The sequence below is a fragment of the Podarcis muralis genome, chromosome 11 (genome assembly GCF_964188315.1).
Source record: "Podarcis muralis chromosome 11, rPodMur119.hap1.1, whole genome shotgun sequence".
NCBI classification, from domain to species: Eukaryota; Metazoa; Chordata; class Lepidosauria; order Squamata; family Lacertidae; genus Podarcis; species Podarcis muralis.
The window spans coordinates 30,713,339-30,740,228 of NC_135665.1; the positions used below are offsets into that span (position 1 = coordinate 30,713,339).

The window sequence follows — 26,890 nt, forward strand, 5'->3', positions numbered from 1 at the left end:
AACAGTTAGGCCCTAGGGGTAAAATTACATCGGTTGCATGTTTCTAACATGCTGCTTTGGGATAAACATGTCTTAAATCAACTCACTGCTCACAGTCAAATTCTTGTTCAGATTTGCTGTAGAGACTGAAAGACTGATCTGTCTACTAATACTGTGAAGCTTTTGCAATCTAATTTGCATCAATTATTTGCAAAAGGTAACAATGGCTTGTTATATATTCTTGGGCTGTAATCCTGAACATGCATTTTTTTCTTCAAAGAAATGTGTGTAGAAATGTCTGTAGGGTAGCAATTTGTCACCTTGATCTGGAACTTAGCCCACTAGTTTACTTGGCCACCCCCATTGGGACAGCTGTATTGCAAATTGCTTCAGGATATTGTAAATTACTCATGGAATGTGATTCATAAATGAAAATAATAATAATAATAATTGGGGCTTGTGAGCTGGTGCTAGGAAAATCTAATCTTTTTCTTTTCTTTTTCAAATGATAGTGCTTTAAAAGTTCAGCTGTTTTGGTATAACACCTGAGGAGTGTACTGTGTTTGGATTTGATGCCCTTGATTTAATTTTCAATTGTAATTACTTAGGAACTTGATTTGTTTAGGTTCCCTTTGCAAATTTAAAGTAAGTGGGGTTTTTTTAAAAGAAATTCTTACGGTTTTCACTGGTCCATAATGCTTTCACTGTATTTTCCTACATAGATTAAGGACCTTATCTATGTAATAACTAGATTTAGTAACCTAGATTTAAGAGATCTCCATTTAAGGCATTTGGAATCCTATATTGAGTATATTATAGATATTATCTGGGAATTCAGTTTTGTTCTGTACATCTTGCATATAAAAGCTCAATCTGGGCTTCTTAGGTGTGATTCTCAGTAATTTTAATGGAACAATTCTAATAAAATGTGCTTAGAAAGCTAGCCCAAGTGGATTTCTTGAACTTCATTTGCTAGCTTCTGTTTCTATGAACAAAATCTAGTCATATGCATATTGGAACATTTTTATCTTCTGCATTTGCTTACAGTCTCTCAAGGTAGTGCTCAAACTAATTCAAGAGTTAGTCATCTACAATATTCATCTTATACTTTTTCAGTTTGTTGTTTTTTGAAAAATGTAGTATTAGCTTATAATATGAAGTATCATATCTGTTCTGTAAATTTGGATATTTGTGACCGAAGCAAACTTCTTAACAAATCTTCAAAAGAACTTGCTTAACTTCATCTTATGCTCCCCTCAGAAAATACAAAGTCAGTCATTCTCCCCCTTCCACCAAGAGAAGGCAGGGTAGATCTCTTTTTCTGTTTAGGCCACCTTTGACCTGTTCCTTCTCTGTTCAGTGAATAAAGGGTGAATAAAGATCTGCTGTCAGTGTGGCTCATGAACTGGATGTGCAGTGACAAAGGGAGATTGTTTTAGGAGAGTTGCTTATTGAAGCTGATTTGAAAGTAGTTCTTGTATCTCTGGGTATGTATTATATATGAAATGGTCTTTATCATTAATTTCCAGGCTAATAATTTACACAACAACACAATGTGAAATCCCAGAAAGCTATGTCTAGGCAAAAAAAATATATTTTGCATAGGGAAGCAAGCTTTCTGTCTTTTTAAATTTATAATTTTTGAAAGAGCAACTTATATGAGCATTATATGACTGTTTTCTTGCAGATCATCACCAAATATGTATATGAACTACTGGAAGAAGAATGCCATTTGAAAAAAGTATACATACCGGTAAGTTAAATATACCCTGTTTTTTCAGCATCTTGGGAAATAGCAAGAATACAGTCTGAGGAATTATAATTTATTTTATTTCATAGTTTTTCCTATGCTGTGAGTTGTAAATATCATGCGTGTGCATTAGGAACAGTTCAGACACATTCTATTTTGTTATTAACTTGTGTGATGTAGATGGGCCTATACTGAAGAAATCTAGATGGGCTTTTTGGTGTGTTTTTTAATATAAAAAAATTAACTCAGGTTTGAATTGGTTTTGAAACTTCTTGGGTAACCATGAGGCAATTATAGTGTCAGTTAAACCTACCTTGCAGGATTGTTGTGAGGATACAATTGTATAATGATGAGTATGCTGTCCAGAAGTCCTTCACCACTAGTATAATCTAGATGGGATTATACTTACTTGATTATACTCTTGCAATCAAGAGTAATCTGAGCAGAGTAGTTTTGACTTTGCAAAGAACATTAGTCTGCCCACTATTGTGGGCACTTTATGTGGGGCTGCATTCATTGAGTGTTTTCTCTACAGCAGGGGTGTCCAACAGGTCGATCCCTGGGAGGTTTTGGTAGATCATGGTAGATCGCTGGCTCCTCCATCCAGCCCCACCCCCTTGCCCCATCCTCTTGATCACTAGAGCTAAAGTCTGAGTTTTTGCAGCGAGGCTGACGGTCTCATTAGCGATCTCTTGATGAACGCCTTATTTTATTTATTTGACCTAAGCTCCTAAATTAACAAATATTTCCTCCCCAAAAGATGCTCAACAACATTGAACTGAACCCCCCCCCCCAAAAAAAAACAGGGCATATCTCCCTTAAAAAGGGGGTAGGTCACTGCCAGATTTTAATCGTGTGAGTAGATCGCAGTCTCTTTGATTTGGAGATCCCTGCTCTACAGTATAGCCCTCTCAGTGCCTGAGGATCTTCAGGGAATGCTTTGTTCTAAACCATGCTTTTTTGCACTTGTAAGATCAGTAGGGACAAAGCACAAGGCCTTTGCAGTGATACCAACATTATGGAACTTATTTTAAAAGAGAGGTTTTAGGGCTGGCCCTGTTGCATTTTTTTATGCATAGAGATGTTTTCATTGCACCAAATCATTAAGGATTAGTGAGGTCATTTAAAAATTACTATATTGGCTGCAGCTGAGTTGTTTTATGCTATTTTATTGTTCGAGGATCTTGTGTTTATTCTGTGTTTTTACTGGAGGCTTCTTTGGAAGTATGTAATAAGGAATGTCCAATTAGTAAAAATAAGAGTGCAAAGTAGGAAAGTAGTCCTCTCCAATAAAAAGTCAGTATGCATTAAGATGAATTAATACTCCTGGGTCAAAAAAGTAATATTGGAAGCTTTATATATGAAGAGCAGTACTAACATAGATTGATATAATAAAAAAAAAATCCTAGACCATAAATGTAATTATGTAATCTTTTGGAAAAGTGGAAGCAGATATAAACAGTGAATTGTCAAGATACAAATTGCTTTGTACATTTTCAGTGTGATGAGAAATAAATGGTATACTAGGTTGACTTGTCAATAAAGTGTGATTGGACACTGGTGTGACCTTTTTATGTGTATCCTTTAGTGAAAGCTTCATTTAATGAATTACAGCAGTTTGAAGACAAATCGGCTTGAAGAAATGTTTCCAAATGCAATTAAGATTAAGCTGGTAAAGGTTGATTCCAAATGTGAATGGTAAACATATGATGGCTAGTCCATATTTAGATATGTAAACTGAGTATTTTATAATGCATAGCTTTGTTTTCCTCTTGCCCATGCTCCCAAGAATATTGGAAATGGTTCTGTAGCAGTAGTTATTGAGAAAAAGAGAGTAAAATTTGCTCATAATGGGGCAAGAACTATGTACTCTGCCTTGAGCTCCTTGGAGAAAGGGCTGAAATATAAATGAAATTAAACAAACAAAGTGACAAACAAATGGCATTTCTAAACAAACTAACCAAATCTTCCATTACCAAAACCTAAATCAGCTGCAATATACATATGAATGGGGACGCGGGTGGCGCATGGGGTTAAACCACAGAGCCTAGGGCTTGCCAATCAGAAGCCCAGCGGTTCGAATCCCCGCAACAGGGTGAGCTCCCGTTGCTCAGTCCCAGCTCCTGCCAACCTAGCAGTTCGAAAGCACACAGTGCAAGTAGATAAATAGGTACCACTCCAGCGGGAAGGTAAACGGCGTTTCCGTGCACTGCTCTGGTTTGCCAGAAGCGGCTTAGTCATGCTAGCCACATGACCTGGAAGCTGTACGCCGGCTCCCTCGGCCAGTAAAGCGAGATGAGCGCCACAACCCCAGAGTCGTCCGCGACTGGACTTAACTGTCAGGGGCCCTTTACCTTTATAAGTATGAATAAGAGATTGGTCTGAGTGCTACTCTTGGATGAGAAATAAGTGTTTGTTTCTAACAACCAAACACACTTTGAATTGAAGATGGAATAAAGAGTAATATTAACACTTGCAGTTCAGGGAATTCACACTCTAATTTACCTTATTTTTTTGCAAATAATTTGGATCGTATGAACTGAAACACAAGATAATTTAGTGTCTCAGATCAATGGTAGACATGGTTTCTAAATCAGTTGAGCTACATTTGCTGAAAGTTTAGTCTTACATTATATTTATCTGACTTTGTAGTATCTTTCTCTCATCAATTGCCTTGACAGATCATAGTCTGGATTTTTTACACACAAGCATTCAGTAGCCTGCTGTGAGAAGTAACCAGAACTAAATTCCCCGTGCATCTACAATGAAAAACACTGGCTGATGTTCTGAGAACAATCCCCAGGAGAAGTGACCAAAGGGGAAAAACTTCACAGATGTATTATAAAAGCCCAGGGAAATATTGCAGATAAAGCTGATTGTTACATACACCATGGTCTACCTAAAGCTGTAGTACTGTATATTGGAAATACAGTGGTACCTCAAGTTAAGTACTTAATTCGTTCTGGAGGTCCGTACTTAACCTGAAACTGTTCTTAACCTTAAGACCACTTTAGCTAATGGGGTCTCCTGCTGCTGCTGTGCCGCCGGAGCACGATTTCTGTTCTCATCCTGAAGCAAAGTTCTTAACCTGAAGCACTATTTCTGAGTTAGTGGAGTCTGTAACCTGAAGCGCATGTAACCTGAAGCGTATGTAACCCGAGGTACCACTGTAATGGGAGAATGGCAACACATAATATAAGCAAGTTCTTAGGGGCTTCATTCTGCCCATGCCCTTAGGTGTACTTGGAAGACCTTTCCAAGTTGGAGCTATGTACCCAGTTATGAATTGATGCTGTATATATAGTCTCACACATAGGTAACCAGTCCTGCAGGCTGTTTGTAGGGAAACTCTTCAGAACTAGTGTTAAGAGGTATGGAAAGGCCATTACTTTACTTCATAGCAGCATGAGCCCCTTTTTCTTCTTTGTTTTACAACTGCTGGCACTGGGACCCTGATGTTTTTGATCACCATCAGAAGAACAGCATTTGCTCAGATTTCTTCTGTGAACTGTCACCAGTCTGCTCAAACAGTCCTTATCTTGGCCCAGTGGGAACTTCTGCCTCAGGATCAGGATTCTTCATCCTCTGTATTCTCTGTATTGAAAATGCTGCTGCCTTCCCATTATACCCTGCTCATAGCTTATTGATTTATTTAAATAATTTCTAAATTGCCTCTCTACAGCACATTATATTCAGTGCACTTCACAGTGAAACAAGGACAGATAGAAACTATGAAATGATAAATATAAACAAGCAATGAAACATTAAAAAGCAGTTAAAACATCAATGAAGGCAAGTCAGAAGAAGGCTCACTCAAATAAAGGTGTCTGTCAAAAAGTCAGGCAGTGCCAGGCACCAAGCAAATCTTCCTAGGCAAACCTTTCCATAATCTGAGCACTACAGTTGGGAAACCACCACCGCCACCCCTTGCCTCCCAGAGCGATCTCATACACTCTTGAAGTAGCTTGAAAAAGGAACACCGAAAACCTCTGTAGTGAAATGGAGTTCCCAGGCAGATTCTTATTGGAGAAGGAGATCTGAAGACATCCCAGCCCCAAGCCAACCTATTGAGCTGAGCCTGAAAATAAATTGCCAGTTACCCATGTTGGTAAATGATCAGAGTAATGTGCTGTGATCTACCCCCTGACAGAATTCTGCCGACTTCATTCTGGACAGCTGAAGTTTCTGGACTGTCTTGAAGGGCAATTCCACGTAGAATGTAGTATACATAATTGAAACTGGAATTTCTAATTTGGCCAGACTGGCCCAGATAATAAGTGGGGATCTAACAAGTCCCCATGCTGGAAACTAGATACTTGTGTACTTCTGAACACTTATTTGGACAACAGTGGCGCATTATTATTATTTTTACTGCTTAAAGGAAATAACCTATTCAGTACTGTAATCCATTCTTAACAATGCTTTAAGTATGAGCATTTTGCCAAATGCCATCATTTTGCATTGATTGCTTGAGCTGTTTTGGAGGTGCTGGTGCTTTAATGCCTATTAGCATTAATGAGATGTTCTTAGCAGTGCAAGAACTAAGGCTCCAGTGACTACACACACACACACACACACACACACACACGTACATCTGGAAGTGATGAATTATGGTGTATTATGTAGCAGATATATGGTTGTTTAATGGGCTTATACCTCATACTGAGAGAGTGTGATATGGTGGGCAGAGTCAGGAGAGCAGGAGTAAAAATCCACACTTACTTGTGAAGTTCATTGGTGCCTGTGGGCAAGTCACTCGCTCATTATGTGCATCACAGGATGTTTTTGAGAGGGAGATGCAAACAAACAAAAACACAGATCATAGTAGCAAACAATAACAATAACCCCACTACACACAGTTTAAAAGACTGTACATTGTTTAATTAGCCAGAGGCCTAGAGAGAAGAGGCATGTCTTTGCCTGGCACCTAAATATTTGGAACGAATGCACCTGGCGGGCCTCGCTGAAGCTAACATTCCACAAGTGAGGAGCCACCACAGAAAAGGTCCATTCTCACGTTGCTGCCCTCCTGCTATCTCATGGAGGAGGCACAAGAGTTTGGATTTGATATCCTGCTTTATCACTACCCAAAGGAGTCTCATAGCAGCTAACAGTCTCCTTTCCCTTCCTCCCCACAACAAACACTCTGTGAGGTGAGTGGGGCTGAGAGACTTCAGAGAAGTGTGACTAGCCCAAGGTCACCCAGCAGCTGCATGTGGAGGAGCGGAGACACGAACCTGGTTCCCCAGATTATGAGTCTATCGCTCTTAACCACTACACCACTCAGTTGATGATCACAGGTCTGAGTTGGTTCATATGAGGAAAGGCGGTCCTTGAGGGCCTGAGCCATTTAAGGCTTTATTGGTCAATATCAGCAGTTTCAATTGGGCCCAGAAACTAATTGGCAGCCAGTGCAGTCAGGCCAGGATTGGCATTATATGCTCAAACCATCTTGCCCTGGTAGGCAACCTGGATGCTGAATTCCGCACCGACTGAAGTTTCCAGCAGAGGTTATCAGAGCATAGTTGACAGAAGTTAAGCTATCCCTGCCCAGATAAGGGTGCAACTGGGTAGCCAGCCAGATGCTATAACCCAAGTGTGCTAATGTATGTTCTGATCAACCCTAAGTTACAAGACCAGAGTTTCAGTTGGCTCACACATATCCAGTCTTCAAATGGTAGGATCTGGGCAAGATTTATTTTTTTATAAAAGGGCTTATTACATGTAATCTTGCCTAGAGGTTTCAAAGGAGGGAATAAAAGATATAATCCTACAAAACTCCATGAGAGAGTGAAGATGACATATCAGCATCTGTGACCTTCCTGACATAAACAAGTGGAGCCACTTGAGCAATTGTATAGTTGAGTCGCCAAAACCTGATGGTAAACTAGCAAGGGCTACAGATAAGGTTAACAGGACCAATGGGGTGCAATCACTGATCTCCAAGCAGGGGTTGTCCACTAGAGCAGTGTTTCCCAACCTTGGGCCTCCAGCTGTTTTTGGACTACAATTCCCATCATCCATTGCCACTGGTCTTGCTAGTCAGGGATGATGGGAGTTGTAGTTCAAAAACAGCTGGAGGCCCAAGGTTGGGAAACACTGCACTAGAGTAATAAACACTGTTGTGATTACCCATTCAGACTGTATTTTTTAAGCAGATATCTGTGATGGTGTGGACAGATTACTGCCAGAAGTGGGCAGGGTAATACCCAGGTATGACCTGATCAACTTTATGCAAATAGGCTGCCCATCATATGTGAGGCAGTTGTGACATTCTGTACTGCTGGTGGAACTGCGTTTGTGACTTCTGTGGCATTTTGAATTTAATTGTTAGTTCTTTGGTATACTTAGCACAAAGCGACTTTTAGTTTGTAGTCCCTGCTCAACTACAAACTGCTCTGTTTGTCACTGTTTGTTGACCTTGGACAAGTCATCATCTAACCTACCTCACAGGCTGTTATGAGATTAAAAATATCACTCTGTACTCCTTTTCTGGAAGCCTAGGATGCATACGTAATTTTTTAAAACATACAAAGAGGAAAACCTACTGGGAGTGATTACGATTTGAGCACTTAGGGTGGAAATCAGTGTTGTACTATGATGAACGTTCCATCTGTACAAGCATTTCAGCTTGCCAGACAGAAACACCCACACCCACTGTGAGCTGTTTTGGGGGTCTCCTGGCCCACTTTAGGGGTATGTGGGGAGGAGAGGGGAGAAAGCACCATTGTACCATCAGAAGTCTTCATTCATGGCTTCCACTGATAGAACTCATTAGGTGAATCCCACCTGTAGGGTTTGCTCTGCTAGTATGCATTAACACCTTTGTGAATGGATCTGCTAACAATGAATACTGGTGTATCTGAAGAAGTGTGCATGCACACGAAAGCTCATCCCAATAACAAACTTAGTTGGTCTCTAAGGTGCTACCAGAAGGATTTTTTTTTTAATTTTCTTTCGACTACGACATACCAACATGGCTTCCTACCTGTAATGAATACTGAGGACAGTATAGTAGGCAACTTATTTTCCAGACTCCAGGTCTAACTAAGCATTTAATTGCTAGTTGCAGCTGTTGGATAGTCTGAATAGATTTATTGATGTAAGCTATATAATTCAATAAGCTGTTAATAAACACACACTTTTCATTTTAGGTAGATGCCATGGAAGGTGAACCCCGGAGTTTTATCTTTATGAGTGAGGATGCAATGACAAATCCAGACAAACTGATGGTTTTAATTCACGGTAGCGGTGTTGTTCGAGCAGGACAGTGGGCAAGAAGGCTTATTATAAATGAAGATCTGGACAGTGGCACTCAGATTCCATACATTAAAAGAGCTATTGAGGTAGGATATTTATTTGGCCTTTTGAAAGATGTTTGTTTTTTATACTCAACAATTTTTCACAATATTGTGAGATTTTGTTTTCTTAATGTATATCAAACTTGTATATAACTGCCAATTTTCTTTAGATTTCTAAAACTTTTGCATAATAATTCTTTTATTTGAGGAAACAGTTGTTGTTTACTTACATTGAATACTGTTATAGGAACTGCCGTGTGGTCTTTGGAGAAGATAAATCAATCCAAAAATCTTTTTAAAACTACTGACGTTTTCAGTTGAATTTCATCAGCTTGAAGTTTTCCTTATCTCCATCTGAAGCACAAATTGTTCTGTCTATTATTACAGGAAGGTATTTGAACTTGTACCCTTACAGAAAGAGATGTTCTATGAAGCATACAAATGGACCTATTAAAATTATTTGGACTAAGTCAGATTCTTAACACAAAACACGCTCCAGTGTTTCACAATGCTGTGTGAGCTTTTAACACACCCACAGAGGAATACTCCCATGAAAACAAAAAAAGGGAGCGTGACATAGGTAATCTCTCCCCCCCCCCCAACTGTCTTCCAATGTATCTTGCAGCAGTAATAATGTCCTAAAGAAAGTCATGTCAGGAGAAAAAACACATTGGAAACATTTTACCCAATAGGTTAATTTTTAAATCAAAACTAAGAAACTGACACAGACAGTTTTACAGTAACCTTTTCAGCCCAAAGCAGAATTCTAATGTGTCTTGGTAGGTGATAAAATGTCCCAAAATAAAGCCGTCCATAGTGTGTCAGAAGAAGGGACTTACCTGCTTCTGTTCATTTTTTGCTTTAAAAAACCACATAGGATTTATTTACTCATTTCTATCCCATTTATTTATTTATAAAATGTATAAAATGCTTAGTATGAAAATAAACATTTTGGCTATTATAGCCTGAGACTTCCATCAACCATGTCTAATGATTTTCAGACCTAATCTCTTAATCTTACATTTGTTATCCTAACTATTACATTTAATAATCCATAATTTAAAATCCATTCTCATAAATCTTTTCTGCAATATTTCATACAGTTCTCCTTACAAAACTTCTTGTAGTCCTACAGACATAGTCAGTTGGTTACAATTGTCTTTCAGATAACTCATATATTTACTCCAATCTTTCAAGAATTTCTGGTCCCGCTGGTTTCGAATTCTCCCTGTCATCTTATCCAATTCTGCGTAGTCCATCAGTTTCATCTGCCGTTCCTCTATCGTCGGTAGTTCTTCCTGCTTCCATTTCTGTGCCAATAATACTCGTTTCACACTGTTTCTCATTCTCATCCAAAAAGTGTTTAACAGTCCCACCAGGTGAAGGTAAAATTATTCCTATTCTTCTGCAAATCTCCAATATACACTCTCTGGTGGGCTACTAGATCCATCTCTAGATTGCATACGTGCAAATAAAAGCTCTTAATTCCCCATATGTACATGCATTTCATGTATGTATGGTAGAAGTATTCATTTCAGTGTCTGATTCGGGTCCATAGATTTGGGAAGGGCTTGTGAAAACTTCCCTGCTCTCAGAAAGCCTTGTAGGTTTGAAGTGTATTTGGCTTCAGAGCCAGGGATTGGTCGTTCTGGTGGATTCTTGAAGAGGTATATCTTATTTAATTATAATCTTTATTGTGGTCCATAACATGGATTCAGAATAAAATACAGATTCATACAGACAACCCCCCAGGAAAGGAAGACAGAGCGTTATTTGTTTAGTCGTGGGTATGTTGATCTTTGATTTGTATGACCACTGAGGGAAACTTTGCCACGGCCATTGTAATATCATTGGACTTACCGTCCAGAAGATATTTGATATAGTAGGCTTCAGATTGACCCGGCCAATTTGCCAATAGTGGTTTAATCAGTAGTTCCCTAGCTTGATCATATTGTCCCCAATGCAACAAAATATGCCTCATGCAGTCGACGTCCTGAGACATCGTATATTTTATTTGTTGCAGCAAGCATTTAGCATGTATGTTCACACTTTGGCTGAGAGTCCAAATCCAACTGCACAATTAGTTCCCTATCCAATAAGGTTTTGTGCCCATGCGTCTCTATTAGTATGTCTCTTAATTTCCTGGTGCTGTATGGGTTGTTGTTGTTGTTGTTTTAACTGAGGGGACTTTTAAAAGTGAGATGTAAGATAAAAAGTAAAAAATACTTACTTGCATACACTAGCTCTTGTGCCTGCCTGAAACAACTCTGGATTTTTGTCTTTAAGTTTTATATGATTAAGTTGGTCATGATAACAGTTTAGAAAATATATTTAATAAAATACTGAATGTAAAAAAAAAGTTCTTCCTTATCCCAAACATACATATACAAAAACAGGAAATACTGAGAGCATAGACATACAGTGATACCTTCGTTTAAGAACAGCTTAGTTTATGAGCAACTTGGATTAAGAATGCTTCAAACCCGGAAGTAGGTGTTTTGGTTTGTGAACTTTGCCTTGGAGTAAGAACATGTTTCACTTCTGTTGAGTGTGTTCCATTTGTAAATTGAGTCCGCCGCTGCTATGGGAAAGCATGCCTTGGTTTAAGAAAGCTTTGGTTTAAGAACGGACTTCCAAAATGGATTATTCATAAACCAAGGTACCACTGTATATGTTTTATTTCCTTTTTAAAAAATGTGTGGTAGTTATATATTTATTCACAATACATAGTGCCTATTAAAATCTGATTGAATGGATTTATATCCAAATGAATTTTATACAGAAACTTTATAAGTAGGTAATTAGTCATAAATTTGTCTAAGTTCAGTCAAAGATTGCTTAAAGAAAATTGAGAGGGAAGGTTAAATGCTTGGAGTAATATTGAATGACAGGCTATATAAGCCCACCCTAGCCCCCATGCCAGCAAAGGAAAACAATGAGATGACAGCTCTAGTGTTTGGAGAGAGGTTGTTAACGACAGCTTATTCCTTTATGATTTCAACTCTTGACAGAAGACAGGTCTGCTTGTTGCATCATGGCAGATGTATCATTACCTTCTGGCCCTGTCATGACTGAATTGGAATAAACCCACTTGCAGTTCTGAAAATCCAATTACTTTGTGGAAGTTTGGGCACTGTTTCTATGATTCATGCGTATTTGTGTATAAACCTCATCTCAGTGGCTGTTTACTTCTCAATTCTAACAGCGTTCTAAGAATTTTAATTCTGAAGATCACAAAATGAATTAAATGTATGGTGGTGTTTTCTTTGTGTCCTGATAAAGCATTGTTATGGTCATATAATATCTGTAGCATTATTTTGTTGCAACTTTCTCCATTAAGCTAGAGAAATTACCATTAAGTCTTGCTAGATATATATGTTTTTTTTAAGGTGCATTTTTCTGTTAACCATTAAGCATTGGAAAATGCCACCTAGTGAATATTTACAGTATTTTCTGTTTCTTGTATCTGTTTTTCATTTTGACAATTAAGTGGTATTTTCTGTGGGTTCATATTGATATTAGAATTCAGTATTTTTACCACTTTAACTTGTGGGATACCTCACAGTGACTCTGGAGATTAGACAAGAGAGAGAGGAGGTGTGGATTTATGAAAGTATGTCAAAAGCCTTGGGGTTTGGGTATGATCAGAATTTCAATGGAGGTTGAGATGAGTTTAAATGCTTCGAAGCCATGCATAAAAATCATGTTTAATTTCTATCATATTGTTCTTTTTTAGTCACTCTGATGTCTTTTTCAAATCTGCTTTTCTCCCGCTTTGTGCTACCATATCCAAGATCTGTGTCCCTCCCCCGCTTTGTATTTCATTTTAACTGCTGATCCCTTTTCTGTGGTGCTTCTGCCTTTAATATCAGCTGAAGAGGCCTGAATTGCCGAATCAAAGCTGTTTTGGGAGGGATACAGTGTTTAAGATTGTGCAGGGTGAGAATCTCTGGGTAGAAGGTAACACTTCCTGCAGTTATAATCAATGCACTTGACACTTTCAAAGGGAGGAGAAGCCATGACTTGCTCAGGGGTTAAACTTTTTAAATAACCTCCCCAGGGAAAGATGCCGTCAATAAAACATAATAATTAGTTGAAGATTCTTGAGTGGTATTGGTTAAGAATAAAAAGATTAGAGACAGGGAAGGTTTTTACATTTCTTTTGTTTCTTAACCTTTAACTTTAGTTTAAATTTAATGTACCTCTTAAGAATTAATCTGTTTTTACTGTCTTTTAGCTGCAGAAATCTGTGTATCTTCTTTTTAACAATAAAGTAACTGTCACAACTCATGGTTCTTCCTATGGCCAGTAAACCCACCTCTTTCCCCTTCCTGTATATACAGCAGCAGTCAACTAAACAAAATATATAGAATAAATAAAAATAGATTTTTCAGCAACATTTAGTCAGTTTTACATATCTACATTTAACATACCCATGCGGATAAAGGTCAAATGGAATCTGTAGCAGTTGAAGGCAAGTGCTTGGAGTCAGTGAAAATAAGAAGCCAAATTTAGGCTATTTTCATATATTATTTTTGAAATATCTAGTTGCATGTTTAAAATAAAAGATTTACATACTTCTGCATATGGTATGAAGCTTGCGGTTTTCAAATTCAGGAGGTTATTTAAATGCCTCCAAACAGTGTGTGGGAAATACTAAATACTGATAAATAATGTATGAATTGGTTTAGTATGAAAGAGTCCTAACCTTCATTATTTATTTATTTAATATTTCCACTTTAAGAAAATGTAAAGAAAAATGAAATCATGACTGTACAGTAGTTTGGGATAGTAACCCATACATGGCTGAGGTGAATATGTAAGCTAAATATTTAATAAATAAAACACTGATTGTTCCTCTTTCGTGGTGCTTTCAAACGGTTCATAAAGAGTTGAGCTTTATTTTGTATACTTTTTAAATACTTACACAGTTATGAATTTAGAATTTCTCTTACAATTGCCATACACTCTTAATTCCCTTCCATTTTTCATTGATATTTCCATTCTCCAGACTGGATTACTGCAGTTTCTCTTTGTGGGGCTGCCTTTGAAGTTGGTCTGGAAGCTGCAGCTAGTGCAAAATAAAGCAGATTGACTGCTTACTGGAGCAGGATATTGCTAATGGGCTAATTTCAAAGTGACAGTTTTGGGGTGTATGAAGTCCTATACTGTACAGCTTGGGACGAGAATACCTGAAAGATCATCTCACCGCTTATATACCCAGTTGATCACTGCGCTCTGCTAAAAGATGCTAAGCCCTTGGTATTAGACGAGTGGTTTTCAACCTTTTTGAGAGCATGGCTCCCATGACCAACCACATTCTTTCTGTGGCTCCTCTGTAACAGAAGCCACTTACACTGGGGTTCCGTTACAGGATGCGCATAAGTGGGGATTTGCCCATTCTGCCCCCACTCCATCTCCCCCACCCCTTTTCGGCACCGTGTAAGTGGGAGAGCATGTGTTGACAGGAACCCAAGTGACACCTCTGCTCTGCAGGGCCAAGCTGACGCCCCAGCCTCCCTTCCCCGAAATTAGTGTGCACATGTATGGGGAATGAAGAGGGCAAAACAAGATTAAGATCAGAAGCAGAAATATTTTGTTATTGTGGGGCAAGCAAGAAACACACAGCACAGGTGCTGCATACATGGTTCTGTTCCCATAAAGCTGGGTGACTGTTACGGAAAAGGAGGGTTGCCGGGGGGAGGTAGAAAGAAATAGAGGAGAAGGATGTTGGGGATAGGAGAGAGAAACACACTGCTCATTTTTAGGGTTACTTTTAAATCCCTACTTATAGAGCACACACACATCCAGGCACACATACCATTAAGCTACTTTGCTGTTTTCTCAAGCCCTTTGTGTAAATCTAAGGAACTGTTAGTTACTGAAGCTGGGGAGGATTTTTTGTTGTTGTGAGGAAAATATAATAATAATAATAATAATAATAATAATAATAATAATAATACTATTTTTTTATTTATACCCTGCCCTTCCCGGTTCAAAAACCGCGCTCAGGGCGGCTAACAACAAATTTAAAACACTTTAAGAAGTAAAACAGTCATGCAAAAATGTTTCCCCACTTTTTTGTGGCTGTTATATTTTGGGAAGAAAATGGGCTGCAAGTTAAAGCTGCTGGCACCCTGGAATGTTCCTCAGAGAGAAAGAGTGAGAGATATAATGCAAGAAGATATGGGCTGCAAGTTAAGGAAAGGACGCCCCCTGGGGCTCCCCTGCACTCAAGTCACCCCAGGGTGCCACAGCACACTGGTTGAAAACCAATATATTAGACAATTTATCGAGAAAAGTTGACAATTTTACATAGGTCACAAGTATCTCTGCATTTGCTAAAGTGAAGAAGAATATAGCATGATGTTCTGCCATGGTGTGCTCTGTGATCTGGCAAAATGCTTTATAAAGGTTCTGAGGCTGGACTACAGAATATCCAGAAGATAGTCATTTTGTAATTAGTATACTTTTATTATACCTCTTTCAAAACTTTACCAGTCAGTTTACCAAGATGTGCTTTTTAACTGTTCAAATGCCAGCCCTAATAGGGGCATATAAATGTATTTATGATTCAGTCCAACTGCCAAAGCAAAGTTGATTTTTGTTAAAGCATGTGTCATTATTTAAAATACCTTGCAATTCAACAGGGAGAAGTGCTTGCTAATTCAGACCATTAAATGTATAGTTCAGTAACATTCTTCTGCCTGACAAGCAGCAGAGTATAGTTCTATTACAGAAATTCAAGTGTTTTAATCCTGTCATGAACCTTCCTACCATAAGTAATCAAGGAATAAATTTGGCATGGGGTTCTCATGCAAAATTATGTGGTTTCATAATCTTTTGAAAATACGTCATTCTTTTGAATAATAATAATATGTCATTTTTGATCTTTTTTTAAAAAAAAGTTAAATAGTTCTATGAGAACAAACTGTAATTGTTGATAATTGTCTTTTTTCTTGAAATTAACAAATTATAACATCAAAACATTTCCATTGAGGTATGTAGTAGGTCATTTGCTGCTGCAGGCATTTTCTCTCCCTTCAGGATGTGCTTGTTTAGTTTCTCTCACTTTCTGCCTGTGGCACTGTGCAGTGAAATTCAGACATGTTCTTTCCCTCCAAGGAATCTCTAGGGTTGAATATAACTTATACAAAATTAATAAATGGTGTTGCTTTTTCATTATCACCCTTCCAGTGCAATTTGCTATGTGTTCCCTGTTTGGAAAAAAAATATTGTTTAGGTTACATTTCTTATAGGAAAGCAGTGTTTCTACTTTAAAAAAATTACCGTATATGGGGAAAGGGTGGCTAATGGAGTGGATGTCATAACTATGATTGCATATAACTGTTTTTGCAGTTGTGTGGTGGGGATGGGCAGAGCTACAGTACAAAAAAAGGCATGATGTCTGAACAAAGATATTGAACATGTTGCAAGGCCTTAAACCTAAAAGCATAGTCAGCAGTGGAAAATTAGGCTCAAATATGGAATCATAAGGCTTGGAATTCTATTAGATCAGCAGCCACCTTCTAACTACAGTAACTTCACTAAGCTACCACAAAAGCACAAACCTATGCACTGAAACTTGTTTGAAACTAAATTTTCTGTTGGCTGTAGCTATCCAACAGAAAGATTTTGTACAAATGAAGAAAGCGACCCCTGTTATCATTTGCAGAACCTTGATTGACGTTGGGACATTGATCACATCACTGTGTCGTGGTTTCTACCAGAAACCCTCAGGAGCTATAGTTCGAGAGAACAAGAATCTCAAGGGTTCCTTGGGGAATGGAGAGCTACCAGTTCCAGTGTATATATAATGTAAGAGCACATAAGTAGATGGATTTTAGATGATATTTCTTAATTTGTTTGAAACTAATTCTTTCTGTTTACAAATGACAGGTGCAATTGCTATTTTCTCATAATGTTGAATTATGAAATTCCAAAATATTTTATAGTTTTATATTGGCACTCAGACATCAAATGAGCACATTTTTTCACATATCAGAATGAGAAAAATGTGGTTTCTGAGCATGCTACCAGGCTCATGGAAATATCTTGGTTATTTCCATTTTATAACCTTTTTATGTATTATTAAACTTAAAAGCACTTAAAAATTGTTTTAAATTTTGGTGGATGTGTAAGTAGTAAGATAAGGAAGAGGAAATGAATCCCCACGACGGGGTGAGCTCCCGTTGCTCGGCCCCTGCTCCTGCCAGCCTAGCAGTTTGAAAGCACGCCAAAGTGCCAGTAGATATATAGGCGGGAAGGTAAACGGCGTTTCCGTGTGCTGTTCTGGTTCGCCAGAAGCGGCTTAGTCATGCTGACCACATGACTCGGAAACTGTACGCCGGCTCCCTCGGCCAATAAAGTGAAATGAGCGCCGCAACCCCAGAGTCGGTCACGACTGGACCTAATGGTCAGGGGTTCCTTTACCTTTACCAGGTGCACCAGCTTGCACAGCACACAGGTTTCACAGACTAATGGCTGGTGAAAAAGGAACCTTCTATCACATGTGGTGGTCCTGTGAGGAAAGATTCAATTTTTGGACTGAAGTTTTCCAGGAAATTGGTAAAATAACTAACCAAAATTACAGGTGAACTCCCAAATGTTATTGTTTATTTTTGATGGTTTTTTGCAAACTATTTTATTTAAAGCCTTAATTATGTTTTGCATTGTACCAGCCAGAATGGTAATAGCCAAACATTAGAAACAATCTCAACTTAATTTATTGAGTTTTTGGTACAAGGAAATTTGGCCTTGTTGGAAAAACTGACATTTAAACTGAAAGAAAAGGACCAGAAGCAGACAAATTTTATACCATATTGTACAAGTTTATTGAATATACAACTTTATTACACAGCACTTTTCAACCTTCAACACATGGGACTTTATAGAAAACTACTTTTGGTCAGTCAGAGAATGCAGGAAAGAATTGATAATTATCCTTAACATATGTGATAACACGCTATGATCTCCCTTTATATCCTCTCACTTGCTTTTCTCATCATAATGCTTACCCTCTCCCACATATATGGTTTATTTGGTTATTGTTTTATTGTAGCTCATATATGAATTACCTAAGGTGTGTATAAAACTCAGTAAATACAATTTAAAAAATTAATCTTGGTGATGCATGAGAGGATGACAGTTTGAAATTTCACATCATGAAAGAATCTACCGTATTTTTCTGTTGAAGTGAAATAGGTTTGTTACTTATAATAGTGTTATATTCAGTAATATTAAATATTGTGCAAATTGTTATGTGTTCATATTTTTTCAAAAACCTTTGACAAAGGTACCAAAAAAAATTGCAAACAGAAAAATGTTTTCTTTAGTGAGATCTGTTGACTTTCAGACATTGGGTTTGTCTTTTGAATTCCAACACTTATCATCAGGAGAAACATGACGAAGACTAATCTAAAGTACACTTATCTAGGAGGAAGCAGCATGGAACTCAGTTGGACTTACTTCTGAATGGACAGATATGATGATCACAGTGACATTCTGAAACAGTGTGGGACATGGTGTTGGGGGATGCTGGTGGGGGGGGGGTTGGAACTAGAAAAAGCTGCTTCCCTCCTGCCAATGAGATCTTTCCACTGGAGCAAAGTTCTACCATGTGTGGAAGGAGTCTTTCCATCATTGATAGATGAAGTCTTGGTCCAACGCAATGTGAGATAATATGCAACACCGGTGCCAAGTGGGGGGGGCAAAGCTCCCCCCAAATTTTCAGTGAAGGCCCCCCCCCCCCCCCGTTCTGCGGCAGCAGCGCACACACACCACAGGGCTTGCTTGTGTCACACATGCACACTGCGGGGGATGCACGACACAGTGCGTGTTTGCACGATGTGGTGATGTTGCACAGCTCCGGGCCCCCTCAATCAGCGTGTCTGATAGGCAAGATCAAAGATGTACTATTTCAAATATTTGATCGTGGTAGTTTATGTAGTAAATCCATCTATCAAATGTTTTTGTTTTAAAATTTATATGCCAACTTTCTACCCCAAATGGGAACTTGAAGAGTCTCACAATGAAATAAATAATGAACACAAGATGTTGATAGCACAACCAAAGATTAAAACTGTGAAGAAAAAATAAGAGCAAATACTGTAGTTGTAACTGCAAGGATGAAATTAGAATGTCTGCTTTACTCACATTCTGTTGACATTGGGAGCATATAGGATTAATTTTCAAGAGTTAATAAGTGGTTGTAGACTTAACTGGTAGCTTATGTTTATTATATTTAAAATATTTATTAATGAGTATCCTATGCAGAATAAAACATTTAGCAGCTATAATTATTGAAATAGGCTAATTCAGATATTGGAAGCATTGCTTTTCAATGTTGACTCATGCACCTTCATAAATGTTGAATTTCTCATGCCTGTTTGATTAAATAGGCAAATCTATCATATATATTTTTAACCAGATGACTTTCACATAATGTCTATTTCCATGTTCAGCTAGGCCTATTGTTTGTTTTATATCTTGCACTGTGTATTTATCTTCTGACTGTATTTCCCATGAGTCTCTGGTAAGTAGATCATGTAATCTGAAAATAATTTAATTTAGAACTGTGGGTGTAGGAGGCGAGAGAGGACTAATTAAAGGACATATGCAGGAGTCCATCTGGGTTGCTAGAATCATCCTTCACCAACTAAAATAAGTAATTTCTCTTGGGAAATACTCAGCTGAAGTTTAGATATTTTAATAATTGTCATAGATAAACACATATAGATAAACCAGAATTTTAGCGTACTTTAGTGACGAGATTCACTTTAAAAGGGTGTGTGTGTCATAAAAAGACTTTCACCACCAGCATTATAATGTATATATATATCAAGCTTGAAATAGATTCATCCACAGCAGCTATGATAGAATTGTAGAGTTGGAAGGGATCCCAAGGGCAACTGTTGGCTACTCATGTGTACTCTTCCCTCATGATTTCTCCTTTTTTCATTTCTTATACATGCCCTTCTTATGTCTCAGCTCCTCTGTAAGCTCCTTATTCAGAAACACTGGTTTCTTTTAAAAAATAAAATAATTTTTATTAAAGATTTCCCTTGTTTACAAAAGTACATGCATTGTCTTTTCTCAGATTGTAAAGTATTTTCTATATATGATGTGAGACATTAGTGTTATAAAAAAACAAACAAGCCCTGGTTTCTTGCTTCCCATTTTTCTTCTTAAAATTGTCTGCATTTGTGCCTTCAGTATTTCACCTTTAAGAAATTCCCATCCATTTTGGACTCCGTTTAAGTATTTCTGACTATGGGATCTCACCCAGTAGTTCCTTAAGCTTTTTGAAATCAGCCATCTTAAAGTCCAGAGGGCATGGCTAATTATACTCAGCTTTCCCTTGCCTCTGTATAATGAAACACAAGAGAGTATGACCACTTTCTTCCAGGGTTCCTAGTACTTTCACTTCGTCATTCAGTTCCTCCTCGTGAAGACCAAGTCCAGGAGAGATGACCTTGTTGCTTCTTCCAGCTTCTGGGAAATGAAATCGTCAGCAAAAGGCAATGGAGGAATTTGTTGGACCTTACATTCTTGGCAAAGTTTGTGTTCCAACAGATATTGGGGTAGTTGATGTCTCCCATTATGACTAGATCTCTTTGAATATTTGGTAATCTGCACTAGGAAGTCATCATCCAAGTCTTCAGTCTGGCTTGAAGGTCTATAGCAAACCTCACAGTGCTGTTACTGTTGTTTCCATCCTCCTTTTTTAATTCTCAATCTGCCTTTCCTGTTCCAACTCTTGGATCTCTTCAGAAGTATGCACACCCCTTACATATAATGCTCTTACTCCTCCCTTCCTGTTTGGTCTATTCCTTTTGAATAGGTTATACCCCTCAATTTCTATATTCCAGTCACGAGTCTCATCCTATCAAGTTATGTCACACCCACTGCTGTAGAAAGTATATAGTGGGATGCTGACTCCTTGTAGAGGAAAGTCTGTTGCAATTCTTATAGCTGGAGCCAGTGTGGTGTAGTGGTTAAAGTGTCAGACTAGAATATGGGTGATCTTGGGCCAGACATTGCCTCTCAGTCTCACCTACCTCACAGAGTTGTTGTGGGGATAAAATGAGGAAGGGGAGAACCACTTGCACCAACAAGCTCCTTACAGAAAACGTGGGATAGAAATGCAGTAAATAAAATAATAAATAATAGTCAAGTCTGTCCTGAGTAGACCTAAGGCGTTTTTCGCATAAAGTTTGGTTCAAATTATTCCCCCCTTTTTACTACAGTGGTTCAAGTATATAAATATGGAGGGGTGTTAAAAGTGCATGGTTCCTTGAAAATAGATGCAATGGGGAGTGCTGGAAATATTGATAGTTTGAGCAGTAGTACAAATAATGTTTACATATTATACATTTTGGGTTGTTTCTTTGGGAGAACCCATTGCTAAATGATAGAGTATATTCTTTGCATGTGGAAGGTCTGTGGTTCAATTCCTGGCATCTTCAACTAAAATGTATCTTGAGTCGCATAGCTGCAAAAGACATCTGATTGAAATCTTGGAGAACCTCTGTCAGTCAGTGGACAGCACTGGGATTGATGCACCAAAGGCAGTTTCATATGTTAACATGATATGCTACTGATTCCTTAGTTCTTAACGTATTGTATGTGCAGCTTCCTTTTGGATATTTCTTCAGGTATATGTGAGTTTTCAGGAGAACGAAAAGATACCCATTTCTTATGAAACAACGGGATATGCAATGTGGTTATAAAAAATGTAATGAAGTAATGATTTTAGTTGTTAAGTGAAGAAATCAGCTGAATCTTAAGAAAATGTTTAAGAATACTTGAGAAAAATATTCAAATCTGTTGGTAGAAATCTAATTAAATGAAAAGGCTAATAAGATAAAATGTTAGTCTAAATGTGACTTATTCAGTTACCTTCCAGCTTATAATTGTTTTATGGTGATAATTAATGATGGGGACTGTTCTGGTTTTATCAGGAGGTATATACTTGTTCAGGTTTTGCTTTGCTGCTTATGTGGATTCTATGCTATGCAAAAGTTCATCACTTAATTGCAGTAAGTTTTCTCTGCATTGCTGAAGGGGCTAGGATATGCAGCTCTTCTACTAATTTTATATTTGAAAGTTTCCCCCCCCCCTCCATCCAAATGTTTTTCTTATACAGTTGATAAAAGGTATGCTAATTCAGGGCTTTGTGGCCCTTTCCATTCTTTTCTACACTAATGAGTTGTACCCTCAGCCATAAAGAACCAATTCCATGCTGTGACCCTTGTCACATTTTCTTTGTGTGGTCTGACATTCAGGCACTGGTGATGGAAACTTCTACCATTCAGCTATTGGTGTTCTTCCTCAGTGATGAGTTCCCTGATGTCAGTCTTATCAGCCACATTGCCCTGTATTGGGGAAAATTGTTGCTGAATGCTGCATGAGGCACTTTGCAGCTATTATCAACTGATACTTCCCTGCTTAGACTCTGGAGTTGACTTCCATACTGTGTCATCTTGAAGATGGGTAGAATGCCATAGTTGGAGGTTTTGGTTTATGCTGTATACTGACTGAAGCTTAACAAATATTGTGACTTGGTGAAAACAATTTCTGAAAGCAGGTAGGATTTTTTTTTAATCCAAAATGGTTTTTTGGGGGAGGTTGGAAATGACTTGTTAAAATTAAGTTTGTAAAGGTGTATACAATACGTAGCCTCTTTCATCATAGTTGTAAAATCATTAAATGCAATTGAAATGCCAGAGCAATCTATTCATCTATATATAAAGACAAAAATGGGGACTCTTCAACATATTGACCAAATCCAGGTCTTTTTATGTTTTGATATAGCTTATTTCAATTTCTCTGTGACTACTTGGTCTTATTCTGATTTTGCTTTTACTCAACAAACCTCAGTGAGCTATGTCAAGTGTTAGTGGAGTTCTTAGGAAGCAAAGTCTCCTAGAGCATTGGGAGTGTCAGGAGAAGTCTGGCTAAAGTAAAACCAGAAGCTTCTGAGAGGGTGTTGAAACTAATGCAGATTAGGGTGGTTGTTTTCTGGGGTCAGTTTCGCAAACAACTTTTGGCAATGAAGTTGCTGATGTTACAGGTGGGTAAAATGGCAAGGAAAAGGATCAGGACTCTTTGGAGCTTCAATGATTTTTTTGTGTCCCTGGAGGAGTGGAAGGGAAAGAAAACCTTTTATAGCGAACTGTAGTCTACAGGTTGACAGCTAAAATGCAAGTCTGCCTTGTAAGTGGGATGTCAGAGCATTATCACTGCATCTTGCATCTTCAAGTACACATCCAACAGATCTTTTCTCCGTGGTGAATGGTTATTAAACTCATATGTACAGTAGATAAAGGGACGCAGGTGGCGCTGTGGTCTAAACCACTAAGCCTCTTGGGCTTGCTGTGTTGAATGGTTTCTTTAAATGTAAAGGTTCATCATTGTTCCACTCGATGTGTATGTCTTTAAGGGGCCAGAGCAAGGGCCAGAGCAAGATAACGAGACCCAGCTTTACAGCTGTGAAACATAGCAGGTGCTGCTGAGTTGTATTTGATTAAGGTGTGTCAGCATCTGGGTGTAGTATATAAGGAGCAGCACCTAGCTCTCCCATTACCCTGGGGGATGGGTTGGTGGTTGGGTCTGGTTTGGTTGTTAATGTATTTAGTGTAAAAGGAGTTTTTGGTTTTGTAATTAAAACCTTGTTTAAGTTATTTTTTAGTCCCTTTTTAATGCATGGTCTCCCCAGCAAGCTCTCTGCTGCACTACCATACTGCAAACAGCCAACATCAGAAGGTTGGTGATTTGAATCCCCGCGACGGTGTGAGCGTCCGTTGCTCGGTCGCAGCTCCTGCCAACCTAGCAGTTCGAAAGCACTTCAAAGTGCAAGTAGATAAATAGGTACCGCTCCGGCTGGAAGGTAAATGGCGTTTCCGTGCACTGCTCTGGTTTCGGTGTTCTGTTTCACCAGAAGCAGCTTAGTCATGCTGGCCACATGACCTGGAAAAACTGTCTGCGGACAGACGCCAGCTCCCTTGGCCTGTAAAGCGAGATGAGAGTTGCAACTCCAGAGTCGTCTGCAACTGGACTTAACTGTCAGGTGTTCTTTACCCTTTTACAGTAGATAAAAAGGTGATGGCACTCTCAGAAGCCTATTGTGGCAAATTTGTGAGGCACTTTGAGGATAAAGTTGCTTATATTTGTTAGGGATGTGGGTGGCACTGTGGTCTAAACCACTGAGCCTCTTGGGCTTGCTGATCATAAGGTCAGCAGTTCAAATCCACGCAACCAGATAAGCTCCCTTTGCTTTGTCCCAGCTCCTGCTAACCTAGTGTGGGATATAAAGCTGTCAGTCAAGTCCAACATTCCGAGAGGACTAACTGCCTCTATGTGGCAGGCAGTTTTGTCAGTTGGTCGATTGGTTGGTTGCTGCAAGGAGAGTTAACTGGTAACTGCTCGGGTGCAGTCTTCTCATGACTCACTACTATCTAGTATATAGTTTATCTGTTCAGCTAATGCTTCAGTTAATGCAGCCAGAGCATGTGGACACCATGCTTGAAGTACAGTGGTCAACCAGCTGTATTCTTAACCCTTGCCCTTCATTGCCATCCCAATCAGATGTGGCTGTGGAGATGCTGAACTGATTCTTATATTCAGAAATGGGCTGAATGGTGGTCAATAAACTGAGACTGAATCCTGACAAGTCAGAGGCACTGTGAGTAGACGTTCATATGTCTGGGAAGTAGATGTTCAGTCTGTTTTGGGTGGGGTTACACTCCCCATGAAGGAACAGGGCTGTAATTTGGAGATACTCTTAGATCTAGCATTGTCATTCCAGGCCCAGGTGGCCTTAGGGGTGAGGAAGGCCTTTCCCAGCTTTAGCTGGTTTTTCAGCTATGGTTATTGGATAGGAACAGCCTATTCAGAGTGATCCATACATTATAATGTAGCTGCCCTTGAACATAGCTCAGAAATGTGCCAGAGATTTGACTGGTGCAGCCAGGAGGGCTCATGTTGCAATGATACTCAAATAATTACATTGAGTACTCTTTGCTTTTGAACCCAATTCAATGTGCTTGGTACTACTTTTAAAGCCCTAAATGACTTGCGAGCTGAATACAGTGGTGCCTCACAAGACGAAAAGAATCCGTTCCGCGATTCTCTTCGTCTAGCAGTTTTTTCGTCTTGCGACGCAACCCTATTAGCGGCTAAGCGGATTAGCGCTATTAGCAGTTTAGCGGCTTAGCGGCTATTAAAGGCTTAGCGGCTTAGCTGCTAAAAGGCTATTAGCGGCTTAGCGGCTTAGAAAGGGGGGGGGGTGGAAAAACCCCACAAGACTTGCAAGACGTTTTTGTCTTGTGAAGCAAGCCCATAGGGAAATTCGTCTTGCGAAGCAACTCAGAAACGGAAAACCCTTTCGTCTAGCGGGTTTTCCGTCTTGCGAGGCATTCGTCTTGCGGGGCACCACTGTATTTAAAAGTTGTGCATTTCCCTGTATCAGTCTGCCTGTGCTTTAAGATCAGCAGAAAGGCTCTTCTTTTCATTGTTGGTGGAGGCTTGTCCAGTGGTAGTGATGGATAGACCCTTTTCCATAGCAGCATCCTGTTTATGGAATGTCCTCCTCTTACAGGCAAGTCAGGCATGAACACAGTTGTGATTTCAGCTGTAGGTGAAGATGTACCTGCTTACTTAAGCTTTTTAGGTTTTTAACGAACTTTTAAAAAACTGATAATTTATTTTAGGTTGTACTCCATCCTTGTAAGTAGCGATGAGGGGCAGGCTATATAGATTTAAAATAAATGAATAAAAATAAATTATTTATAGAATCTGGTGCCACAAAATTTGATGGTCACAGGCTTAGATGGCTTTGAAGAGGAATTAGACAAATTTATAATAGCTAAGTCTACTAATGGCTATTAGTCACGAAGGCTGTATGTAACATCCCATGATAGATCATTTGAACCACCAAGTGGAGATATTCATCTCCCATTGTTAATATCCTGAAGCATATGAGAAGAAGACGAATTTATTATTTCGGTCACAGACCAGTTCCAGCCCACATACAATATCAAGGAAGTCATAAAACATGATAGGGGTACAATTGAGTTTGCAATTAGGTATAACAGGGACAATACAGATATAGCAACAGTTAAAAATATAAAAATTAAAACTTAGTCACTAACATATAACCTAAAATTATCATTTAAGGCCTTAATCATTATGATAGCACAGCTTGTTTGCTAAGTTTTATGGCAATTGCACAGAATTTGGCTACCCTTAACGTGATCTCAGGATCCTTGTCCTCTACCAGGGATTTTAGACATTGGAGTTTGGATTCATTTGGAGATTTTTGCATAGCAGGGGTAATAAATACCGAGTGTATATCCCTGTAAAAACAGCAGTGTAACAAGGCATGAGAGACAGTTTCTACCTCCATCAAGCCGCAGGGGCAGACTCGTTCCGCGTATGGTTTACCCTCGAATCTGCCCTGCAATAAAGCGGATGGCAGCACGTTGAATCTAGCGAGGGTAAATGACCATCTGTATTTAGGTATTTATAATTTTGACAGATAATTTGCTGGGGTAAATCCTCTCCCATTAGCTTTTATTGCTGGGTGTTTATTCATCTCGCTCACGTGGCATTGCAGTTCCACATCCCAAATTCATCAGCGGATTATTGCTCTGGCTTTCTCATAACCTACACCTATCAGGGCCTGTGGGGAAAACCCCAAGCCTCTTAGCTTTTCATGCAGTGTAGCTTTCCATTTGGATTGGTAGGAATCCAGTAGGGTTAAGGATCCCAACCCAACAGGGAATAAGATAAGTTTTAACCAATAATGGATTTTCAGAATCCATATCTGAGCACTAACAAGGATTTGCCTGATCTCCAG

General features: G+C 38.8%; 1 protein-coding gene across 9 annotated transcripts in view; it reads left to right on the forward strand.

Moving 5' to 3' along the window:
- ARB2A (ARB2 cotranscriptional regulator A) overlaps positions 1-26,890 on the forward strand; it is a 221,968-nt gene that overhangs the window by 19,676 nt on the left and 175,402 nt on the right. For all 9 annotated transcript variants that reach the window (XM_028748346.2, XM_028748350.2, XM_028748354.2 and 6 more), the window contains 2 exons: positions 1,667-1,732; positions 8,884-9,075. In XM_028748346.2, coding sequence (XP_028604179.2) covers positions 1,667-1,732; positions 8,884-9,075 — 258 coding nt within the window. The remainder of the gene's footprint in view (positions 1-1,666; positions 1,733-8,883; positions 9,076-26,890) is intronic.